The sequence below is a fragment of the Trypanosoma brucei genome, chromosome 1 (assembly GCF_000002445.2).
Source record: "Trypanosoma brucei brucei TREU927 chromosome 1, complete sequence".
NCBI lineage: Eukaryota > Euglenozoa > Kinetoplastea > Trypanosomatida > Trypanosomatidae > Trypanosoma > Trypanosoma brucei.
The window spans coordinates 40682-64344 of record NC_008409.1 but is presented as its reverse complement, the minus strand read 5'-3'; the positions used below and the strand labels follow the sequence as shown (position 1 = coordinate 64344).

Here is a 23663-nt window from a genome sequence, read left to right as displayed (position 1 = left end):
ATAAGGATGTAAAGGCATAAAAAGGAGACCATGTGAGGAAAATTGGGAACTTGTTGATTATAAGTACCATCACATTTCTGTGCAATTCCACCATGTGTTGAATTATACAGAAAGTTTCTTTTAATCACTACTGAACTGCAAATATAGTGAAGGAAATTCCTCAAAGATATTGTCCCAATGGAATGTTTGTTTGTTTATTTGTGGAAAATAGTTTCGTAATGATGTATTTGGCAAATTAAAAACTTTATGGATGATTAGTGTACACACTGCTACACGAGAAACTGAATGCAGAAGGAAATGAAATTATTTTTATTTTGTGAACGATATTGAGGAATCTCATATGTGGAATACTTCCAGTATGAGGGAATAAGAAAATATGTAAAAATGCAAAATGACTTACAGTTGTAAAGAATAATGAATAATACTCATGAGTTACAGTAACACAAGAAATAAAATAAGGAAGACACTTCTGATAGTAAATTGCAACATGCGTAGTGACACTTTACAAATATGGCTTCATATACCTCATGTAGTTTATGTATATATTTCAAAAATGGAAACCCGTTGCTATCATTTTCAGATACTCAATATTTATGCGCGATCATTTCCTATTGGAAGCAACGAGTTTATTTCTGCAGCTATGAAGTTTGGATGAATGAATTGCACTCATCTGTCAGTAAATGAATTCGGATGTTATTTATATTTATATTTTTTATTGCATGCAGCAGTCGCTTTGTGTTATGGATTCTCGAGCATGTCAAAGTTATGATCAGTAACTTCCTTCATGCATATAAAAGTGTAATTAGGCATTGGAAATGTAATTGATGGTAGCAAACAACCATTCAATACCTTTTTTTTGAAAATGTTATATGAGTTTCACTTCCTTTAAATTGTACTGCATGCAATGCCCATCGTAACATATGTATGAGATTATGTGAATTATTTTCTCTTGCTTAATACGTGTCTGGTTTGAATTGTGAAGATAATGTTTTATATTTATTTTTACTTTTGGTATATTTTTAATTTTGTAAGGTAAGTAAGGCACTTTTCTGTATGCACCCGAGTATTCTACGTTTTGCATGATTTATCACTAAACCTATTATATGCTGTTTTTTATGGCAATGCCACATTTTTTTTTGCTTTTTCATAAATATATATATATAAGTATATTTTTTTTTTCTGGAATGATTGTGTGCAGTAGCTGAATGGGAATTGTTGTTTGAGTTTTTCCTCCCAAGAGAAATGTTTATTCATACTGTCATACCTTATTTGTGCTTAAGTTGCTGTGAGTTCTAAACACATGATAAGATTTGTATTGAATCCTAATTTCAATAAATAGTTTCCACCTGCCATATTAATTCCTGATATTCATTGATTTTATATTTGCTTTGGTTTAGTAATGTATCTATTTTAAATTCTCTCATCTTTTATCCCTTTTTTAAAATTTATGTTACAAAGAAAGGAAATAACACAACGCACTCAATTAAGATTATTATTCAGAGAGTGAAATGAATCAACAATTTCCTATTGAAGGAAGGGGTGACATTGAGGGAAGGAGACGAGAAAATGAGGAGGCTGCGCGTAACGATGCGGAACCTCCAGCAGTGCAGCAACGAGTGGAGAATAATAACCAACCACAATGGAGACTTTTTAGCCGCATTGACGCAGTTTTGCTGGAAGGTCGGGTTCATCCTGAAAATGTGAGTGTAAATGATTTTTTGAGGCGTAATTTACTCGATGATATGGACTTGGATCAACGTCTCCTGAGAGCATCAATGTTTGCCTTTGTACAACGATGCGAAGAGTATATTAATGACGTTAATGCGCTCAATCGAATATTCGCGACACCAGAGTATAAAGTGTACAAACGTTTTGTCAGCGTCTATGGTTTCTTTGAGGATGAGGGAATATTGGATCTTCAGCAGTGGCAACAAGCAGATGAGGAAGCAAAGGTCAGGTTACAGGCGGATATTCGTGGACTGAGAGATGGAGAGCGCCTTTGGATTGTTGTCAATGCGCTACTGAATAATGCACTCAATGTAGCATTGGAACGAGCTGCCCAAACAGCTGCTAGTGCTGTCGAAATTAAAGGAGTGTATGATTCCATTTATAATGCGAAATGGAGTTATGTGATGTCGGGTTATCGTAGAGAGCCACTTGGAATGAGAGTATTCGATGGAAAACCACAGCGCATATGGACCGAAGCGGAGGTGGATATAAATCCTGATCCTGCGAATCTTGATGCACGAGTGCCGGAGAGACCTTATGGTTTGGAGATTTTTGTTCTCACTTCGGAGGAAGGTTGGCCATACGACAGGTTTGCATTGGGCCACACTGAGATGTGCGGGGAAAATTTTAAACATGTATATATCCGTCGTGAAATTATGCGCGTGTGGTATATAATCCAACGAGGGCTGCAAGGAAGGTGGGTGGAAAAAGCTGAGATAACACCGAGACATATTGTTATTGGTACACCTGGTATTGGTAAATCATACGGTGTTGGATCATTTTTGCTTCATTCATTGCTTCACTTCAATGATGGAATGCTTGATGTTGTTGCATATTTCACAGACGGGATCGCCTATTTAATATATAACAAGAAACCCGGAGAAGAGGGGAGGGTTGAGAGGTATAAATTCCCGGAAGATGCCGTTGACGCAATAGCTGCGTTAGTATCCAAGAAAAAAAAAGGGCACATCATTGTTGACATATGCAGAAATGCGCAGACGCCACCCGATGGTCTGCCGGTTTACGCTTGGGGTGTAACTCTCCTCACTTCTCCGGATGAGGCCCATTTTCATCACTGGGCAAAAGACAAGAGAAGCCGCAGAGTTATTATAAACTGCGATGATGTACGTGACATGAAGGCATTTGTGGCATGGAAAAAGCTGTGTGTGCTTTCGGAGGAGGCGCCGCGCGACAAAACGAAGCAGCAGTTGAAGGAAGACCTTGAAAAGGAGTGGAAAATTGTGGAAGAGCGCATTGACATGGTTGGTCCATTGCCTCGTTTTGTTTTCTCAGCCCCTGAGTATCACGAACGACTGGAAAGTGTGCGTAAAGAAGCTAGGCAGCTCGATAGCGATAACGGAAAGAAATATGGTAAGATTATTGGAAAATCTGCGGGCTGGCAAAATGATGTGGTAACGCACAAATTGGTGAAGATAGTGCGGGTAAGCTCTGGGACTGTCAATGTCGATTCATATCGTTGCAGATCGCTTTCTGTCACTATTGGGAATATGTTGATTTGCACATTATTTGGCATTCTTATTGTAGAGATGACGTCAAAGGAGATTACATTATCAGACGAGTGTGTTGGGGCCAACGCTTTTGAAAGGCTTGCGTTGCTTTCGCTTCTTTTCCCTCGAGTTTTTAAAGTTATCGCAAACAACTTGAAATACCTGCGACGAGGCGGAGAAATAGCTGACCGTCGAAGCATACTGAACGACATGGCTTCTCAGCAGTTGAGACTCATTGGGCAGAAGGCCTTACCTGCGGCCAGACAGCGACCAATTGAACGCTGTGAATACATGGTTCTCTACCTCCCTGCCACAGGTAATGAACCCGTGGTGGATGGCTTTTTTTTCGTTGAGGGGCGGTTCAGGAGAAACCGTGACGGAACAGCGGCACCGATCCCGTCAAATATAGCTGTGCTTTTACAAGTAACCAAGTCGGACAGGCACCCCACCGCTACGGATAAGGTGCAGAAGTTCCGAAAAAACATGGCAAGATATTTTTCTGATTGGGGTGCGTTTTCCCGCGACATGGTTTGGGAGATGATATACATTAATTCGGTTAACGGTGGCACGATAACCATCAGGCAACTTTGCGAAGGACCTCCCGATAGAGCTAGAGGTGGGGACGGAGGTCCTCTGGGACCGCAAACATTTTGGGAATCCATCGACCAATTCCAAGTGACACTCAAGGAAACGATGCAAGCGGAATTAATTCGGGCATATCGCCGAGAATCTGGCATGCGAAATGCACCGGGATTGATGGGACTGGCGGGAAGGCGTCGCGCTCGTGAAGAGGTTGTGGAGGGGCGAGGTGACGTAGCAATGAGACGACGTGGAAGGAGATGAAGACGCGTAATTGTTTTTTTGTAGCAGTGCACGGCGTTGCTGTTAAGAGTGACAAATGCTTAAAGAGGAGGGAACCAACCATTAGGGGGAGCGGGTTCGTTTTTGTACCTGGTTTGGTTTATGATCACAGCTTGAAGTGCCCCGTTGCGCCTTTTCAAGTGTGTTGTTTGTCCACCAGTAATGAGCTTCCGCAGCTGCTGCAAGGAAAGGGACGTGATAATTCACTTGAGTGCCGGAGGTGAGGGAAGGGAAGTGGAAATGAAGACGACTAAGGAATAGTAAAAGTAGTATTTTATCGGCTAACGCGTAACTGGAGTTAAGCCACATCGTAATCTTAAGGGGCACAGAGAAAGACAGAAATAATGTTATCGACGGACGTAGGAAAACATTGTAACGTTTTGTTTTCATTTGTGCTGTTACTAACTAAAGAATTGGATTATACTACACTAACTTTTCACATCTTCTTTTCATTTATACAATCTAAATTTTACATCCGTGTAGAGATAGGGATCTATAGGCCAATGATAAAAGGAACAAAAATGTAATAGTACTTTTTGCTTCTTTGCCATCCGTGGTGGAGAGGGCGTATTGGAAACATGCCTCAACTATAACTCCTCTGAGTTGTGTTTCCAGTAGGTGTCATGGGAGAGAGATTGTGACGGAGTGAAATATGCAAACATTAGAAGCAGTTACTGGATGTGCTGTTTCATATACGAGCTGTTATAATTATATTATACATGTTAGTTATGGTTGCAGTTATGGAGCAGCTCTTGATGGTGTTCTTCGCAGACACGCAGCTGGTGACGTGATTGTGTCCATTTTCCTCTCTCTCTCTCTCTCTCCCTCTCTTTCTTTCTTCAATTATGTGTCGGTGGGTAAACATGCTATGATATGTTGTCTTCTCTGTCCTTATAATCACTTCTGTTATCCTGGTTGAGGGTTGGCAGTTGGGCCTCTCTCCACACGTGGGAACCTTAAACTTATGTTTCTGGTTGCCTCCAGCAGCAAATCCCATATCATCATCAACATTGATATAAAAACCATGCAGTGATCATATGTAACGGCAGCAGTGGAGTGGTCATGACTTCGTGTATTGACCCACATGTGCGGATCATTATTTCTCTATTCAAGTCAATGGGGAATGGTGTATATCCCTCCTTGCGATACCCCAGAGGGTAAAAGTTGTTGCTGTTTGGTTAATAATTTTGCTATTCTTAGTCAGGTAACACTAGACATGGATAATTTGTTTGTTTACATGCGGATGCGTACAATATTGGAGTGGAGGAAATAGATTATATCAGCCCTAACGAATTTCTTAAATACTACACAGTTTTCCTCAATGAAGTGCTGATGTGCGTTTATCGATACATGAGCCGTTTGTGTCGGGATGTATTACGAACCCTGAGGAGGTCAGGCCGCTTGCATCCACACGTTTCAATTGCGATAAATGACCGTCAGAAGAGTGTTCAAATTGTTTTGTTGGCGGAAGGATCGTGAGGTTGTACGTTTTCGTTAGCGACGGGAAACACGCTGTAATTTCTCAACGCCTGGATAACTTGAGTTCAGGCAAGTGCTCGATTAACGATATTTTAGCTGAAGGTTTGTTGTGGAATTCATTGACTTATATGATGAAGCGAATGACTGTCTTTTAGCAGTTCACCACAAAGACATTGAGCAGTACACGAGACTCACTTGGAGTTGTCGCTAGCATTATTCTCCTTTCCACATCACAATCAATTTGCACGAAACACATTACAGTCAGCCACGGGCAAGCAAGCTGTTGGAACCATTGCGTATATTCAGTACATTAGAAATGGACACAGTACTTATGTTGAGTGCTTACTCTCAACTATCCCTTTGCCGGACGAAGGCTATGAACCTAAGCAACTACGAAATATTAGGCGCAGGAATTAATACGATGGTATGCATTATGAGCTATAGAGGTTACAATATTGAAGACGCAAATGTGTACAACCGCAGTTCGCTCAATTGTGGCTACGGTTGTTGTGTTGTTTTTTGTAAGCATGAAATGAAACTGGAAAGACTTCCCAACGGTGAGTATGTATGATATAATTCTTCCAACAGATTGAAATGTTGCGAGACACAATGCCTTTAATATTGATGGTATTGCCAGTAGTAAAGGTGCGGTTATTCGTCAGTTTGATATTTTTGTAAACAAATAAACTCCCGTGCCTTTCAAGGAAACAATACCTAATTTTCTTGAATATAATAAATACCCTCAGCCAGCTGTTGTGGACCAAATGTGGTCATCTCTCACCTTCCAGTGACTCGGATATATCAATGGATGTAGAACAATAAAGTTAAAGTTGCTACGAGAGAAGTTCGCGGTCCCGAGGTCTGAAATAAGTTTTCCTCACGGCACCGGCTGGAGGGAGTAGTGGATCTCATGACTGATGGTGTGTTAACATGCCCTTCAATGAGTAAAGGCATTTGCCCAGATATGATCATAAATTCTCATGGATTCCCGAGCCGTATGACAGATGGAAAGTTGCTGGAACTCGTTAGCTTAAAGGTGTGAGTGCATTCACGGAAAAAGTTAGGCGATGGCAATGCCTTTGGGTACCGATAAGGATGAAGAGCTGGATGAGGAATTGATACAACATGGATACAATTATCTTCACGGAGATGATGTATATTTTCCACTCGGGCATAACGGGGAAGATGATACGCACTTATGTTTTCTTTGACCCCATTTATTACCAACACCTCAAACACATGTTTACTGATAAGATTAATGTTCATGCCACTGGGCGGACTCCGTTTCATGCTGACGAGGTCAACTCATTCAAAGTCGATTCCGCAGTTGAGGTTTGCGTATTGTTGAAATGGAAAGGGATTACATGATTATATATATATGACGCATCCAACCTTCTCAATGAGAGCGAGCTCCTTGTGATCTCATACCTCTTCACAATTTATATTTGATGCTGCTCGTGTGGGTTATAAATGGTGAGAAGAGGACATGTAAGGGAGTGTGTTGAATGACGAACTAAATGGTGTTGACCAATAAGTGCAAATGAGTGAAAGTGATCTCACCAAGGTGCACATGTGCTAATAGAAAAATGAAGAAACGATAAAATTAATTATTATGATTGTTACTTTGATTGACAGGACGAATCAACAACCACATATATAATTTTTGTGCGGATCATAACAAAATGAAAGAGCTGTAGAAAACACATGCATTATTATAGAACCAAATTATTCCTGTTAGTACTTGGAATGGTTGGGGAAATGTGTAATAAAACTGAAAACGTAATATGAAGAAATTTGGAATTGCATTTGGATTGTTTTTGGTCACTGCCTCGTCACAACGTTGAGTCAACTTTTTGAATGGAGACGTGAGTTAACACAGCATGGGATCTCATTTATCAATTAAGGGAAAGCAGAGATGAATGATTTATTTTCTTCTTGAGGCAAGACTGCGTGACAAGCTGTCAAGATATCGTATTGGCTGATGCAGCTTTTGGGCCACACGTGTGAAACTGTTTTATTTTTCTTTTTTTTTTTAAAAGGAGAAACTGAAACATTTACTGCTGAGGATGTGCGGTTATATTCCTTGTTTGTCATGTGTTATTTCACTGTGTCATCTGTTGTTCTGTCTTCTGGAGGACATTATACAAAAAAAATAATTACAATTTGTTGAGATGATGTCGTGTATTTTGAAAGCCTGCATTATGAATGGTTTTGGACTTAGGAGTGCAGAGTATTATTTTGTACGGTTATCTTTCTCTAAACACACCTGTACTCCCCGTTTATTTACGCAGCTGTCTGCAAGAGAGTGAAATTTTTAGAAAGCCCACACAACACAACCCTCTTCGCCCCGCACAGGAGACGAGTTAAAGACGCTTTCAGACACTTCCGCTTCGTTAGTAAATTATCGTTTCAATTCATATTTTGCGTAGGATGATGAGGAACGCCTACTGTTTATTCAGTATGATAATTATTTCGTATATCTTTCTTGTCGATAGTAAAAAAGGGAAGGTAAGAACTAAACTATTCATTATTTGTTATTATTGCTGTTGAGAGCTAATGACTATGAGAGATGGCTTAGGGAGGATGTGTGAAATGCGTCACTATATACTTTATTGAAGGTGTGACGGTACAGAGCGATTCAAAATAAGAATTGAAGGAAACAACGATTAAGTGATATAAGTTTTCTCAGTTATTTTACTATTGTTTGTGAAGTACGCCTATTTAAATTGAATCCTCCGCTTGAAGGAAGATATTAACATTATGATACCTTCACTTCATCCTAAACTTACCTTATTGTATCGTCTTGCTTTAAATGGATGGAAAGATGTTCATGCCTGATGTTTAAACGCTTTTGCATGTCACATCTGATTATATATGTATAAATATATTTATATATTCATGAACTGGAAGAAATAAATAGTAGCGCCGTCACTTTTGCTCTCTCAAATTATAAACATCGAGAGACATTCATAGTGCAGAGGTTATAATTTGAAGTGAACACCAACATTTGAATATTTTACTCATGCACTAATTTATTACACACTTCATAGCATCAGAAATCGAATAATACTCGAAGTATTTATTATTGCTTGCTGGAGGCACATAACCGGTAAAGCAGTAAATATTATGCCTTGCAGTATTTTTATGAAACTGGAGTTTAATGAGTGTAGTGCCTAACAAATCCTTTAGTTATATCACACGCAATTGTTTTACCATTTAATTCTTCTTTTTTTATTTTTCTTTGTTCCTCCTACTTGGCACTCAAACTTTGTACAAATGGTTTATCCATGAGGAAGTTTATTTAAGCTTTCAAAACATGCTTTGATGTTGTTATTTCTGTTGTTTTTTGTTAAAGGCATCCGCTGCTAATTATCACTTCAGGTGTCAGATATTATGGAATTGAGAGTTTAATGTTGCCAGCTGTCGTGTTATATATGTATATATGTATATATACAGAAACAAAATTACTTGTGAGAAAAGCTGCGTAATATTTCTTGATTTTTATTCTTCTCCTTTTTAGAGAATAATATAATGCATATTTTTTGTTTGTGTTGTGCCTGATTTGTTACAATTACATTTCATCATTTCTACACACACACAGATACACAGACATACATACTGAGTAAATATTGGAATGATTATGTTAAGAAGATGTCACATATGTATATTCGAGTTGTATTAGTTTTACCACATATGTGTGTTATGTCCTCTTTATAATTCAAGTGTGAGGGTGGCGAATTATAATATGTGGTAAATATTTGTATCATATATATTTGTGTTTTTACAAGTTTTAAGTTTTATTTATGTTTCTATTTTTGGTTAATTTGTGCTTACATCACCAGTACCGTCCTTTACTGTTTCCCTGTTTGAACATTTTGTGTTTGCATCTGAAATTCACAAACAAGTTATAATCTGTATTATGAAACTGTGTTGTTTACATTACCTTTTGTTTGATTCTTTTTCTTTCCTTTTCCGAAGCTTCATGTAATGATGCAAAATAGAAATAATTTGATTCTATTATTCTTAGGAGGAGTGTAAAGTCATAGGTTTGTGATAATTTATATGTTAAGCAATATTATGTCCAAATTATATATATGTGTAAATGTATATATTATTTGTGTTGTGACATATGGAATCCTGAAAGCATATGAAAGAAATTGCAGTAATTCTCTGTGAATTATATAAGGATGTAAAGGCATGAAAGGAGACCGTATGAGGAAAATTGAGAACTTATGGATTATAAGTACCATCACATTTCTTTGCAATTCCACCATGTGTTGAATTATACAGAAAAGTGTATTTTAATTACTACTGAACTGCAAATATAGTGAAGGAAATATCTCAAAGATATTGTCCCAATGATTTGTTTGTTTGTTTATTTGTGGAAAATAGTTTCGTAATGATGTATTTGGCAAATTAAAAACTTTATGGATGATTAGTGTACACACTGCTACACGAGAAACTGAATACAGAAGGAAATGAAATTATTTTTATTTTGTGAACGATATTGAGGAATCTTATATGTGGAATACTTCCAGTATGAGGGAATAAGGAAATATGTAAAAATGCAAAATGACTTACAGTTGTATTGTAAAGAATAATGAATGATACTCATGAGTTACAGTAACAAAAGAAATAAAATAAGGCAGACACTTCTGATAGTAAATTGCAACATGCGTAGTGACACTTTACCAATATGGCTTCATATACCTCATGTAGTTTATGCATATATCTCAAAAATGGAAACCCGTTGCTATCATTTTCAGATGCTCAATATTTATGCGGGATCATTTCCTATTGGCAGCAGCGAGTTTATGTTTACAGCTATGAAGTTTGGGTGAATGAATTGCACTCATCTGTCAGTAAATGAATTCGGATGTTATTTATATTTTTATTTTTTATTGCATGCAGCTGCTGCTTTGTGTTATGAATTCTCGAGCATGTCAAAGTTATCATCAGTAACTTCATTCACGCATATAAAAGTGTAATTAGGCATTGGAAATGTAATTGATGGTAGCAAACAACCATTCAAAGCCTTTTTTTGAAAATGTTATATGAGTTTCACTTCCTTTAAATTGTACTGCATGCAATGCCCATCGTAACATATGTATGGAATTATGTGAATTATTATTTGAAACCATTTGGAAACTTAATGGGGAAGGAAGGGAATGTTGATAGAATAATATTATTGATATTTTGAATTATTTTATCTTCCATAACTATTGTGTTTAGCCAATTTATTTCTACTATGACTTACTGTTACATATCCACATGCAGGTGTATAATGTAATTATATCCCTTCCTTTCTATAATGTGTAATTGTTTTTATTTGTAATCCGCCAACTATTGAATATTTAGAAGGAAAGTACGAGACGTGTTTCATTTTATTATCTGTCTGTTCACGCTCATTCTCTCTATTACCTTTATTTGTTATATATTTTTTCAAGTTGTTTCAATGAGTTGTTTTATTTTTTTGTTGTTCCAATAGCTTCGTGTATATGAGCAAAAAATAACTTACAATAATGATACAATAAGTGTGGACACGTACTGAAAGTGAATTGTATCATTACATATTTAATTTGTGTAAATGAAAGGAAGGGAAAATAAAAGATATGTTATGATAATCTTTTACGGTTTCCTCAATTAATTGTATTAATTTTATTCCAATGATTTACAATATGTTGTATCATCACCATCATGGAAGATGTGTGAATTCATCAAACAACGATGGCACATCAGATACATATGAATGTGTGTCGCTGAATTAGTTGTTGATAGTTGTGAACAATGAGGAGGCAAGTAATTAAATTTTATTTTAACTGAAGGCAAAATGATGTTTTTATTTATTATGAAAGTAAACAGAAATACTCTCTGGTTATCTGATGCAAAAAGACTATCAGTTTTTTTTTACCTGTCCTACAGACATTATTTAATATTCTCCTTTGGAAGTAAGTGAATACACGGGGGAGGGGATAAGTGATTTATATTTTCAATAAATTTATTCAATGCGAGTGAACGTTACGTATTGTAAAAATGGGGAGGATATATAAAGGAGCATTTTTACAGTTGTGCAGTTCTGTGTGTATATATCTATGTGTTGTTCCGATACTCTTTTTCTTCGTTTCATTAATATCCATATATATTTTTGTTTATTGTTTTACTTGATTTTAATTGATAGAATTTGATTCTCTTTTAATATTGATTATATATACGAAGTGTTGATGCAGGTATATGAGGCAGTAATATTTTTTGTTTCCATATTATTCATGGTTTAAAAAGAATGATACAGGAATATATTACATTTAGCACATAATAATGAAGCAAGGGAAATATTTATTTACAGCTGCTATATTTTGAAATTGTTCTTCTCAATACCAAATACATTATGATATCATATTATACAAACAATAGTGAGTAAACATTAACGCGCTCTATTACATTTGATATTGTGTTACTTTGTTCACCCGCTATTGTTTCCTTATCTATTATTTTACTTCAGTTTTTTATAATTTCAGAGAAAAAAGGAAAGGAAAGGAAGTTAAGTTAATAATATTAAAAGAGTTATGTCAAGAGCAAATAGTCCCGCAGCTCCACAAGGAAATAATGCAAACCAACAAGTGGCAGGTAATTTTGGAGCAGCCGTGAGGAGACCGCGGGATGAAAATGTACCGCCTCCTCCTCCTGCTGCTGCTGCTGCCGCTCAGCCTCCACAAATACGGCAGAGAACTGAAGGGGGGCCCAACTGGACTATGGATAGTAAGGTGAGGGATGTGCTGCTGGAAGATGCGCTGCTGCAACGGTATGAGGTTCTGCGTAATATGAAATTGCATGACCTTTTGAATCAATACTTCTCAAACACGTATAACACAGAGAATGTGGCCATGTTTTTGTTTGTTAAGAATCCCAGAAGATATATTGTTGATGCTGAGATTCTTGAGGATATACAAGGCACTGATGAGTTTAAAACAGTGAAGACAGCTATTGATCTGTCTGAGAAGGTAGACTACCTTGACGAAAAAGAAATTTACTACCTCAGTCAGTGGGAGGAGAAGGGGAGAGGGGAAATAAGGGAATTTGTTGGTCCCATGGCGAGGGGAAGGTTGGATGGAGCGGTGACGGCCGCCAAGAGAGCGGAAAAGCGAGCTGCCCAAACAGCTGGTGGTGCTGTCGAACTGAAAGGATTATATGATTCCATTTATAATGCGAAATGGAGTTATGTGATGTCGGGTTATCGTAGAGAGCCACTTGGAATGAAAGTGTTCGATGGAAGACCACAGAGCATTTGGACCGAAGCGGAGGTGGATATAACTCCTGATCCTACCAATGTTGATGCAGAGATTGAGGAGAGACCCGATGGTTTGGAGATTTTCGTTCTCACTTCGGAGAAGGGTTGGCCATACAACAGGTTTGCATTGGATTACACTACGGGGCGCAAAGTAGTATTTCAGCACGTATACATCCGTCGTGAAATTGTGCGCGTGTGGTATAAAGTCGAAAAAGATCTGAAAACATGGTGGGTGGAAAAGACAGCTCACAGACCACCGATACATATTGTTATTGGTACACCTGGTATTGGTAAATCATGTGGCCTTGGATCATTTTTGCTTCATTCGTTGCTTCACTTCCATGAAGGAATGCTTGATGTTGTTGCATATTTCACAGACACGATCGCCTACTTAATATATAACAGAAAGGGTGATGAAAGAGGGAGGGTTGTGCGGTACGAAGATTTGAGAGCTGCGGTCAACGCCATAAATAAAATGAAATTTGAAAACAGAGGACACATTATTATGGACATAAGGTATGCAATGCAGCAGCTTTACACTCAACTTCCCTCTGATGTTTGGAGTGTAACTATTTTCACTTCCCCGAATAGTTCCCACTTTGGTAACTGGACTACAAATACGGGAGGCCGCCAAATTATTATAAACTGTGATGATGTGCGTGACATGAAGGCATTTGTGGCATGGAAAAAACTGTCAATACATACAAGGGAAAAGGTATCCAACAGAAGAAGATACGAATTGAGGAAGGAAATGGAAGATGAGTGGAGAATAGTGGAGGGACGTATTAATTCAATTGGGCTTTTGCCTCGTTATATATATTTGGTTTAAGCTGTTATGAATGGCGTCTGAAAAGAGTTCATGATGCGTTGGAAACTATGAAGAAGTCGGGTGAATATTCCTATAATGATATTATTGAGCATACGGCTGCCTGGAAGAACAATGAAGTTACGGACAAGTTGGTAAAGGTTGTAAGAGTGAAGGCAGATGTTGGTGGAATCGAATCATACAGTTGCCAAGCTCTATCACTGATGATTCGAAATATGATGTTGAGTTAAATTGTGCTCTTGTTTGTTAATGAAATGCAACTTTGTAACATATGATGGATTCGATACCAAAAACTGTATTTATACTTTACTAATGGCTTATGCATTGTATACGTTTCCTTTTTCGTCGAGTATTTCATGTGGTCACAGAATTGTTTGAATTACTTAACACACGATGGGAATATGTGTTTAACAATTTAATTATTATTTTAGTGGCATGAGTCAATGAATGTTTCAGTTTATTCATTGCAGATGATTGTCTCTGATATCACAGGATTCCATTATTCAAAATAAATACATTGCGATCTACAGCATCTTGGACTCCAGTTACTTTATTTTGATGGATTTCTTTTGTATCTTTTATGATGGGAACTGCAGGAATATTGAGGGGATTACGGAAGTGCGGAGCGGTATGTTAAAAAAAAATAAAAAAAAAGAAAAAGAGCACAACACTGTCAATAGCTACATCGCAACAAAACGAATAAGTTTTTTTTTGAGTGAGCATCGGACAATGCCAAATGACATTGTAGAATATTATACAAACATATCTGGTTCCGTTACATTAATTTGAAAGAACACATTGAGATGTGACAGTTTTTGTTTGTGAAGGAAAACATTGATAACATTAAATTTTGAGTAACATTTTGTTATTTTTACATTCCTCACGTTACAGTTAGTTAAGCATAATTATGTTATATTTCCTTAATTTTTATTTTATTTTTTACCTGGAATTTTACTTTTATTTATTTCTCTCTTTCTTGAGGGCTGTGAAGTTAACTATGTTTGACAGTAGCACATAACTCACAGGGGTGCCCTTATGGTTTCATGCGAAGTTTTTCTTTTTTTCATGTTTATTTAAAATAAACTTTTGTTTTTTTGAGTCCCACATGTAGCCGACAAACACTGGCAGAATCATAGGAAGTTTGAATTTAATTATTTTCTCCCAATGAGTAAAGGTATTCATCTGTTGGCAAATGTTTATATATAGCAATAGAATATATTCTGCACTGCTTGCTGTATTTTAATTTATTTATATTATTTATTTTATTGCATATCATTATTTTACAGTTGCTATAATGAAATCATTGTTATTGTGTCATTTCAGGATATTGGGCCACTTATCATTTAAATTAATTTCAAATTATGATTATATTGAAACAAGTGCATGTTAGTGAAGAATATGCCTCTTTTGATAATTCATATCTTTTTCTCTTTTAATTTTTTAATTTTCAATTTAGTGCTATAGTTTTAATTAAATGCGTATATTTAACAATGTGGTATTGTTCCATATGGAATGTATCGCAATGGGTTACCATTCACACATTAGTTACTATATTTATGGTTAAAATGTTTATAGCTGAATGCTGCATTACATTGCTATCAAAATATTATGAATTGAAATAAAGTGGGAAAAGAAAGCTTATATGTAAGTGAAATTATATCAAGTGTTGTATTTCTGCTACTCGTCAACTTGATACATTTTGCATTTACCCTCCACCCCCCCAAAAAGAAACTAGGAATGCAAGTGTATAAATGCGTTTGATGTATTCAAATGCAACCAATTGTGAAGGTGCGAGTCTCTGTTTCCTGTTTTGTATTCTTTGAACTGCGACTCTTCATTTCAAGACTCCGGTGTTACGCTGCTGAGTAATCCAAGAAAGTGGAAGCAATATCTTTGGAGGAAGTTATTAGTAATTAATTAATTAGTTTGACTATGAGATAAAATAAAAGGAAACACAACCACTGCTTCTTGAAGAACATAATTCTGTTGTATAGCTTCTGATGTTGTGAAGATGTATAACACATTTATGGTTATTATATATTTGTATATTCCACAAGCTATATTATAATGTTGAAGAAAAAACCAAGGAAGGACTTTTGAAGGGGTTTTGTATGTTCCACTGAATAAAATGAATGGGAAATAAAAATATTAGTAGCTTAACATAACAAAAGAGGAGTTTAGAAATATTATGATATGTAATGCTTAAAGTGTCTTACATTTTTTTTTTTTGGAAATAGTTACAGTAACAAAAAGAAATTTACAGTATTTATAAGGAATGAAAATAGGCGGGTGAAACATTAGCGGGAATGGAAGAGAAGGGAAAAGAAAAAAAGTAAATTATTATTTCTCTAATGGATATTTCCACTAATTTATACAGGGAGAAACAAGCGATTAGCATACGCAAAGTAAAATGAATTGTGTAAAACATTTAGTGATATATAAAGCAGAGAACACATACAAAGACACGCACAAACACATCCGGCACTTCAGAATATATCATATATTTTCTTATATTTGATATATTTTCTTATACTTCATATATTCCCTATGTTTCTGGTTCCTTATATATTCCATATATTCCATATTTTTCAGACAGCGAGAAAATATTGTAAAGCATTTGTCCATGTGGCATAAATTTTCAATACTTCTTTTTCACCATTATTCCACTTAGCACACTCCTCAAAAGAGGCCTAATATTGAATTATTATTCCCACAAATATATTTGTTCCATTCCGTGAGCCTTTCGTTCCTTTTGAGTTTCACCAAGGAGCAAAAGCAGACGCATGGCGAGGTGCTCCAATACCAAAAACAAAAACTAATACCTTTCATGCCTTAATATATATATTTCTTTGATTCATGGTTCCATGGCTGCAGGAAAAATAAACACAGGATCACTTAAATAAAGAATAAAGAAAGTGAGCAGCACTTGTTCGTCAGGTGAGAGAGGTTACTCTTTGATGTATAAGATTTTATTTTTGTTGGTTTTACTTTTTACGGCGATTATTATCGTTTTTTTGATATCTCGTACTCTCATTTGCACACTGTGTACTGATTCGGAGTGTGAGAGTATTCATAAAAATTGTTGTTGCAAAATTAATTGGTCACAGCAACGTGTCATTTCGAGTGACGGGTCATATGAGATTATACGCAAGTTCTGATCGTTGCTTGTATTATTTTTCAATGTGAAGCGCCATCATTATGCACGTGAGCACCTTTAACCGAGTATTCTACGTTTTGCATGATTTATCAATAAACCTATTATATGCTGTTTTTCATGGCAATGCCACATTTATTTATTTGTTTTTGCTTTTCTATAAATATATATGTAAGTATATTAATTTTTCTGAAATGATTGTGTGAAGTAACTGGGAATTGTTGTTTGAGTTTTCCTCTCAACAGAAATGTTTATTCATACTGTCATACCTTATTTGTGCTTAAGTTGCTGTGAGTTCTTAACACATGATAAGATTTGAACCGAATCTTAATTTCAATAAATAGTTTCCATCTTCCATATTAATACCTAATATTCATTGATTGTATATTTGATTTGGTTTAGAAGCGTATCCATTTTAAATTCCCTCATCTTAATTCTTTTCTTAATTTATATTACAAAGAAAGGAATAACACAACACACTCAATTAAGATTATTATTCGGAGAGTGAAATGAATCAGAATGGTGGTTGTGTGGGAGATACTCGGAATATTTTAAATGGATGGTTGAATGGTGCGTACCGCCCGATGAAGAGACAAGCCGGCCGAAAAAACGAGAACCCATCAGAAACCGGAGAGGGCAAATCTCTCGAAGAGAAATTATACGATTCCATTTATAATGCGAAATGGAGTTATGTGATGTCGGGTTATGATGAAGATCCACTTGGAATGAAAGTGTTCGATGGAAAACCACAGCGCATATGGACCGAAGCGGAGGTTGATATAACTCCTGACCCTGCGAATGTTGATGCAGAGATTGAGGAGAGACCCGATGGTTTGGAGATTTTCGTTCTCACTTCGGAGAAGGGTTGGCCATACAACAGGTTTGCATTGGGCCACACTGAGAGGTGCAACGAAAAATTTAAACATGTATACATCCGTCGTGAAATTATGCGCGTGTGGTATAAAGTCGAAAAAGGGCTGAGAGCATGTTGGGTAGAAAAAGCTGAGGATTCACCGATACATATTGTTATTGGTACACCTGGTATTGGTAAATCATGTGGCCTTGGATCATTTTTGCTTCATTCACTGCTTCACTTCCATGAAGGAATGCTTGATGTTGTTGCATATTTCGTGGGTAAAATCGCTTACCTAATATATAACAAGAAACCCGGAGAAGAGGGGAGGGTTGAGGAAGACAGAAGCACCGATTCCGCCGTTACCTTCATAAAAACAATAAGAAAAAAAAGAGGTCACATCATTGTCGACATCGGTAAGAGCTTACTTATACCGCCTGATGAGCTGTGCCATTTGGGTTGGGGTGTAACTGTCCTCACTTCCCCCGATACGGTACATTACGAGGAGTGGGAAAAGGACATGGGAAGCCGCCATATTATTATAAACTGCGATGATGTGCGTGACATAAAGGCGTTTGTGGCATGGAAGAATTTATCAGTAGCATTAGATAAAAAGGTATCCAACACGGCGAAACAAGAGTTAAGAGGAGGACTAAAGGACGAATGGGAAACTGTAAAGCAGCGTATTGCCGTGGCAGGCCCGGTGCCTCGTGCCGTTTACGACGCTGTGGGGCACGGCGGGCGAATGGAGGCGGTGGCAAAAAAAATAAGAGGCCTCGATGCTAATGATAAAAATGGCTGCGAGGATCTTTTTAGGTCATCAATGAACTGGCAAACTGAAGAGGTGTCGTACCAGATGGTACAGATAGTCCGTTCGCGTGGAAATGGAGTTTCCGGAGATTCATATCGCAGCAAAGAGCTTTCCGGGCACATAAGGACCTTGCTACTTTGGGCGGTGCTTGGCATTACTGCGCGAAAAGTAGCAGAGTCCCAGCTCATGATGAGAAACAGAAGTGCCGCTTTCATTTCATTTGAAAGCCATGCGTTGTTTGCGGTGCTCAATCCTCGAGTTCTCGAGATGATGGCAAAGAACTTGAGACACCTCCATCCGCCTGAGAAGCTGAGGGGAAAACAAAGTATACTGAGTAGCATGACTCCTCAGCAGTTGTGCCTCACTGGATGGGAAGTCTTACCAGCAGCCAGGCAGAACCCAATTGAACGCTGCGAATACATGGTGCTCTACACTCCCGCCACAGCCTATGAACCCTTGGTGGATGGCTTTTTTTTCGTTGAGGGGCGCTTCACGATGTCGCCTGGAAGGCAAGCGAAAAAAGCGCCAAAACCAAAGACACTTGTCCTTTTACACGTGACCAAGTCGGGCTGTCACTCCACCACTGCGACAAAGTTGAATGCGTTCACGGAGAGAATTAAAGGATATTTTTCGGACTGGAACACGTTTTCGGGTAACATGGCTTGGGAGATGATATACATGAATGGAGTTAATGGCGGTGTGATTACCAATTGGCAAAAATGTGAGGCTAACGTCGACAAAGTTATCCCTGCCAGGAAGGCGAAACAACTTCAAACATTTTGGGAAACGATTGAACAATTCCAGGTAACGTTTGGGGACGAAATGAATGCTCATCTGATGGTAGATCTTCAGGAAGCAAAAAAGGCACAGGGAAGGCGAGCGATGAAAGCAAAGCGAAGGTGAACCCAATAGCTGGAGTAAGGCCAGTCGCTGTTGTTTGACACGCAACGGACGCTGTGGAAGGAGGTGAATATATGCGGTTCAATCTCCTCGGCAGTGGGCAGCGCTTGGGGTGTGGCAGTTTGAAAGGAAACCAAGTTCAGCGGACTGCAGTCAAAACAAGAGTAACACAGAGGTGCACATAATCAGTGACGTCCGAAGTATATTCAGTAACCTCACAGCGGGCAAGGAGGTGTAGCTGCTTTTTCTTTTGGGTGCAGCAAGGAGGCCATGGTATGAATGTAATGAAGTTTCCAAGGAAACGTGGCGAGACGACAACGTAGTGGAGGAAGTAGAAGGAGTGCAGTATTTTATAGGCTAACGCATAACTGGAGTTAAGCCACATCGTAATCTTAAGGGTCACAAAGAAAGACAGAAATAATGTTATCGAAAGACGTAAGAAAACATTGTGACGTTTTGTTTTCATTTGTGCTATTACAAACTATAGGATTGGATTATACTACACTAACTCTTCACATCTTCTTTTCATTTATACAATCTAAATTTTACATCCGTGTAGAGATAGGGATCTATAGGCCAATGATAAAAAGAACAAAAATGTAATAGTACTTTTTGCTTCTTCGCCATCCTTGGTGGAGAGAGCGTATTGGAAACATGCCTAAACTATAACTCCTCTGAGTTGTATTTCTAGTAGGTGTCATGGGAGAGAGATTGTGACGGAGCGAAATATGCAAACATTAGAAGCAATTACTGGATGTGCTGTTTTATATACGAGCTGTTATAATTATATTATACATGTTAGTTATGGTTGCAGTTATGGAGCAGCTCTTGATGATGCTCTTCGCAGACACGCAGCTGGTGACGTGATTGTTTCTATTTTCCTCTCTTTCTATCTCTTTCTTTCTTCAATTATGTGTCGGTGGGTAAACATGCTATGATATGTTGTCTTCTCTTTACTTATAATCACTTCTGTTATCCTGCTTGAGGGTTGGCAGTTGGGCCTCTCTCCACACGTGGGAACCTTAAACTTATGTTTCTGGTTGCCTCCAGCAGCAAATCCCATATCATCATCAACATTGATACGAAAACCATGCAGTGATCATATGTAACGGCAGCAGTGGAGTGACCATGACTTCGTGTATTGACCCACATGTGCGGATCATTATTTCTCTATTCAAGTCAATGGGGAATGGTGTATATCCCTCCTTGCAATACCCCAGAGGGTGAAAGTTGTTGCTGTTTGGTTAATAATTTTGCTATTCTTAGTCAGGTAACACTCAACATGGATAATTTGTTTGTTTACATGCGGATGCGTACAATATTGGAGTGGAGGAAATAGATTATATCAGCCTTAACGAATTTCTTAAATACTACACAGTTTTCCTCAATGAAGTGCTGATGTGCGTTTATCGATACATGAGCCGTTTGTGTCGGGATGTATTACGAACCCTGAGGAACACAGGCCGCTTGCATCCACACGTTTCAATTGCGATAAATGACCGTCAGAAGAGTGTTCAAATTGTTTGTGTTGGCAGAAGGATCGTGAGGTTGTATGTTTTCGTTAGCGACGGTAAACACGCTGTAATTTCTTAACACCTGGATAACTTGAGTTCAAGTAAGTGATCGATTAACGATATTTTAGCTGAAGGTTTGTTGTGGAATTCATTGACTTATATGACGAAGCGAATGTCTGTCTTATAGCAGTTCACCACAAAGACATTGAGCAGTACACGAGACTCACTTGGAGTTGTCGCTAGCATTATTTTCCTTTCCACATCACAATCAATTTGCACGAAACACATTACAGTCAGCCATTGGCAAGCAAGCTGTTGGAACCATTGCGTATATTCAGTACATTATAAATGGACACAGTACTTATGTTGAGTGCTTACTCTCAACGATCCCTTTGCTGGACGAAGGCTATGAACCTAAGCAACTACAAAATATTAGATGCGGGAATTAATACAATGGTATGCATTATGAGCTATAGAGGTTACGATATTGAAGACGCAAAGGTGTACACAACCGCAGTTCGCTCAATTGTGGCTATGGGTGCTATGTTGTTTTCTGCAAGCATGAGATGGAACTGGAAAGACTTCCCAACGGTGAGTATGTATGATATAATTCTTCCAACAGATTGGAATGTTGCGAGACACAATGCCTTTAATATTGATGGTATTGCCAGTAGTAAAGGTGCGGCTGTTTGTCAGTTTGATATTTTAGTAAACAAATACCCTCCCGTGCCTTCCATGAAAACAAGACCTAATTTTCTTGAATATAATAAATACCCTCAGCCTGCTGTTGTGAACCAAATGTGGTCATCTCTCACCTTCCAGTGACTCGGATATATCAATGGATGTAGAACAATAAAGTTAAAGTTGCTACGAGAGAAGTTCGCGGTCCCGAGGTCTGAAATAAGTTTTCCTCACGGCACGGGCTGGAGGGAGTAGTGGATCTCATGACTGATGGTGTATTAACATGCCCTTCAATGAGTAAAGGCATTTGCACAGATATGATCATAAATTCTCATGGATTCCCGAGCCGTATGACAGTTGGAAAGTTGCTGGAACTTGTTAGCTCAAAGGTGTGAGTGCATTCACGGAAAAGTTAGGCGATGGCACTATCTTTGGGTACCGATAAGGATGAAGAGCTGGATGAGGAATTGATACAACATGGATACAATTATCTTCACGGAGATGATGTATATTTTCCACTCGGGCATAACGGGGAAGATGATACGCACTTATGTTTTCTTTGACCCCATTTATTACCAACACCTCAAACACATGTTTACTGATAAGATTAATGTTCATGCCACTGGGCGGGCCCCGTTTCGTGCTGACGAGGTCAACTCATTCAAAGTCGATTCCGCAGTGGAGGTTTGCGTATTGTTGAAATGAAAAGGGATTACATGATTATATATATATATGACGCATCCAACCTTCTCAATGAGAGCGAGCTCCTTGTGATCTCATACCTCTTCACAATTTATATTTGATGCTGCTCGTGTGGGTTATAAATGGTGAGAAGAGGACATGTATTGTTCATAATGTAATGCCAAAAATACCCGTCTCACATGTGGATTCCCCCAATGTGTTCAAGATTTTACTTCAAGAACTTCAAGGAATGGGAATAAGTACGTGTCTTTCGCTTGATTTCATGGGATTCCAATGATAGAAATAGTATAAAGTGTGATTTCTCTTTTTTTTATTTTTTACTTTTTTTTTGATACATCTTTCCTGCATGAAGAATGATGAATCGGGTGAAATTTATCTGTACACTAAATTGCGCATCCTCACATGGGGATTTAAAAATAAAATGTGACACCAAACTGTAACGCGCAGTAATTGTGATAATATTCATGGTTCCTTTTGTTATTTGGCGATAACAAAAGAGATGGAGGGAGAGAAAACAACAACGAAAATAACGATTTCGCCGTTGTATGCCGTGAAAATGCAGTGAAGTCCTCTTCACTTCTTTTCTTTTCTATTTTCTTTTTTTTTTTACTTTATTTTAAATACATTGATATATTAATGTGTCTGAAGGTGGCTCTACAGGTAGTGTATGTAACATGAGTAGTTGATGCACGCGCTAAAGGAAATGAGAGCGTGACAGTTGCTGTGTTGTTCCATATCGACGAGGGTGCTGTTCCGCCTATGCATGCTTTAGCTCTGCTTGTGGTGTTGCTGTCATCTTTGGAAAAAAATGCAGATCAAGACGACCAGTGCCGTGTGGATTTCTTTACTCCTCTCGCTGAAATAACACAAAATCGCCTTGTGACCGCTGTCCCGTACACAACTGTTTGGACGGTGGACGCCACCCATAATGGTGCTGATGTTGAGGTGCTCATCCCACCACTGCAGTCCTGTCAGAAGGATTGTTCATCACCATCTGTTTCTAAACATTTTTTATAAATAAAAGTTATTATTATTATTATATCTCTCTTCCTCATGGTCACGTTGGCAGAAGCGACATCAGTTATGTCCACCAGACGCGTCTAAAAATAAAAGCGATGTGGAGGTCCCTGTTTCCACCGCGTTTCTAAAAGTACTTCCAGCAGACAGTATTGTAGCAACCATGGAAGTTGATGCCAAATATGTGTTGGTACACACAAACAAACACAGACATACACAGATACACACACAGAAGCTCATTCATATCGCTTGACAAAAAAAAAACCGAATGAAGATAAACTTTTAAAAAAGAAACGGTGCTTTCCGTTACGCCTTTCAGTAGGTTGCTGATTTACCAACATAGG

General features: G+C 37.9%; 5 protein-coding genes and 2 pseudogenes across 5 annotated transcripts, besides 11 other annotated features; 6 read left to right on the top strand and 1 right to left on the bottom strand.

Annotated features, from left to right (window-relative positions):
• On the top strand, positions 1509-4079 carry TB927.1.120 (retrotransposon hot spot (RHS) protein; retrotransposon hot spot protein 4 (RHS4); the record flags this gene model as incomplete). Its single annotated transcript, XM_841290.1, has 1 exon — positions 1509-4079. One exon carries the CDS (start codon positions 1509-1511, stop codon positions 4077-4079), a length of 2571 nt encoding a protein of 856 aa, XP_846383.1.
• Positions 4080-4160: 81 nt separating this feature from the next.
• On the bottom strand, positions 4161-4487 carry TB927.1.110 (hypothetical protein, conserved; the record flags this gene model as incomplete). Its single annotated transcript, XM_841289.1, has 1 exon — positions 4161-4487. One exon carries the CDS (start codon positions 4485-4487, stop codon positions 4161-4163), a length of 327 nt encoding a protein of 108 aa, XP_846382.1.
• Positions 4313-4487: a sequence feature (Signal peptide predicted for Tb927.1.110 by SignalP 2.0 HMM (Signal peptide probabilty 0.658, signal anchor probability 0.015) with cleavage site probability 0.267 between residues 59 and 60).
• Positions 4383-4451: a sequence feature (1 probable transmembrane helix predicted for Tb927.1.110 by TMHMM2.0 at aa 13-35).
• Positions 4488-5061: 574 nt separating the features above from the next.
• TB927.1.100 lies at positions 5062-6944 on the top strand (annotated as a pseudogene).
• Positions 5062-6944: a sequence feature.
• Positions 8151-8156: a repeat region (telomeric repeat hexamer TTAGGG).
• Positions 8157-12139: 3983 nt separating this feature from the next.
• Positions 12140-12727: a sequence feature (RHS1 sequence at 5'-end of RHS1-RHS3 chimeric pseudogene).
• Positions 12140-13917, top strand: an mRNA.
• Positions 12728-13917: a sequence feature (RHS3 sequence at 3'-end of RHS1-RHS3 chimeric pseudogene).
• On the top strand, positions 14246-14476 carry TB927.1.80 (hypothetical protein, unlikely; the record flags this gene model as incomplete). The annotated part of the gene is made up of 1 exon (XM_841288.1): positions 14246-14476. One exon carries the CDS (start codon positions 14246-14248, stop codon positions 14474-14476), a length of 231 nt encoding a protein of 76 aa, XP_846381.1.
• Positions 17351-17495: a sequence feature (RHS5 sequence at 5'-end of RHS5-RHS4 chimera).
• TB927.1.70 (retrotransposon hot spot (RHS) protein; retrotransposon hot spot protein 4 (RHS4)) lies at positions 17351-19408 on the top strand (the record flags this gene model as incomplete). The annotated part of the gene is made up of 1 exon (XM_841287.1): positions 17351-19408. The coding sequence occupies one exon, from the start codon at positions 17351-17353 to the stop codon at positions 19406-19408; it is 2058 nt and encodes a 685-aa protein (XP_846380.1).
• Positions 17496-19408: a sequence feature (RHS4 sequence at 3'-end of RHS5-RHS4 chimera).
• A 1027-nt stretch (positions 19409-20435) lies between these two features.
• TB927.1.60 lies at positions 20436-22418 on the top strand (annotated as a pseudogene).
• Positions 20436-22418: a sequence feature.
• Positions 23062-23119: a sequence feature (Signal peptide predicted for Tb927.1.50 by SignalP 2.0 HMM (Signal peptide probabilty 0.997, signal anchor probability 0.000) with cleavage site probability 0.455 between residues 18 and 19).
• Positions 23062-23319, top strand: TB927.1.50 (hypothetical protein, unlikely; the record flags this gene model as incomplete). Its single annotated transcript, XM_841286.1, has 1 exon — positions 23062-23319. One exon carries the CDS (start codon positions 23062-23064, stop codon positions 23317-23319), a length of 258 nt encoding a protein of 85 aa, XP_846379.1.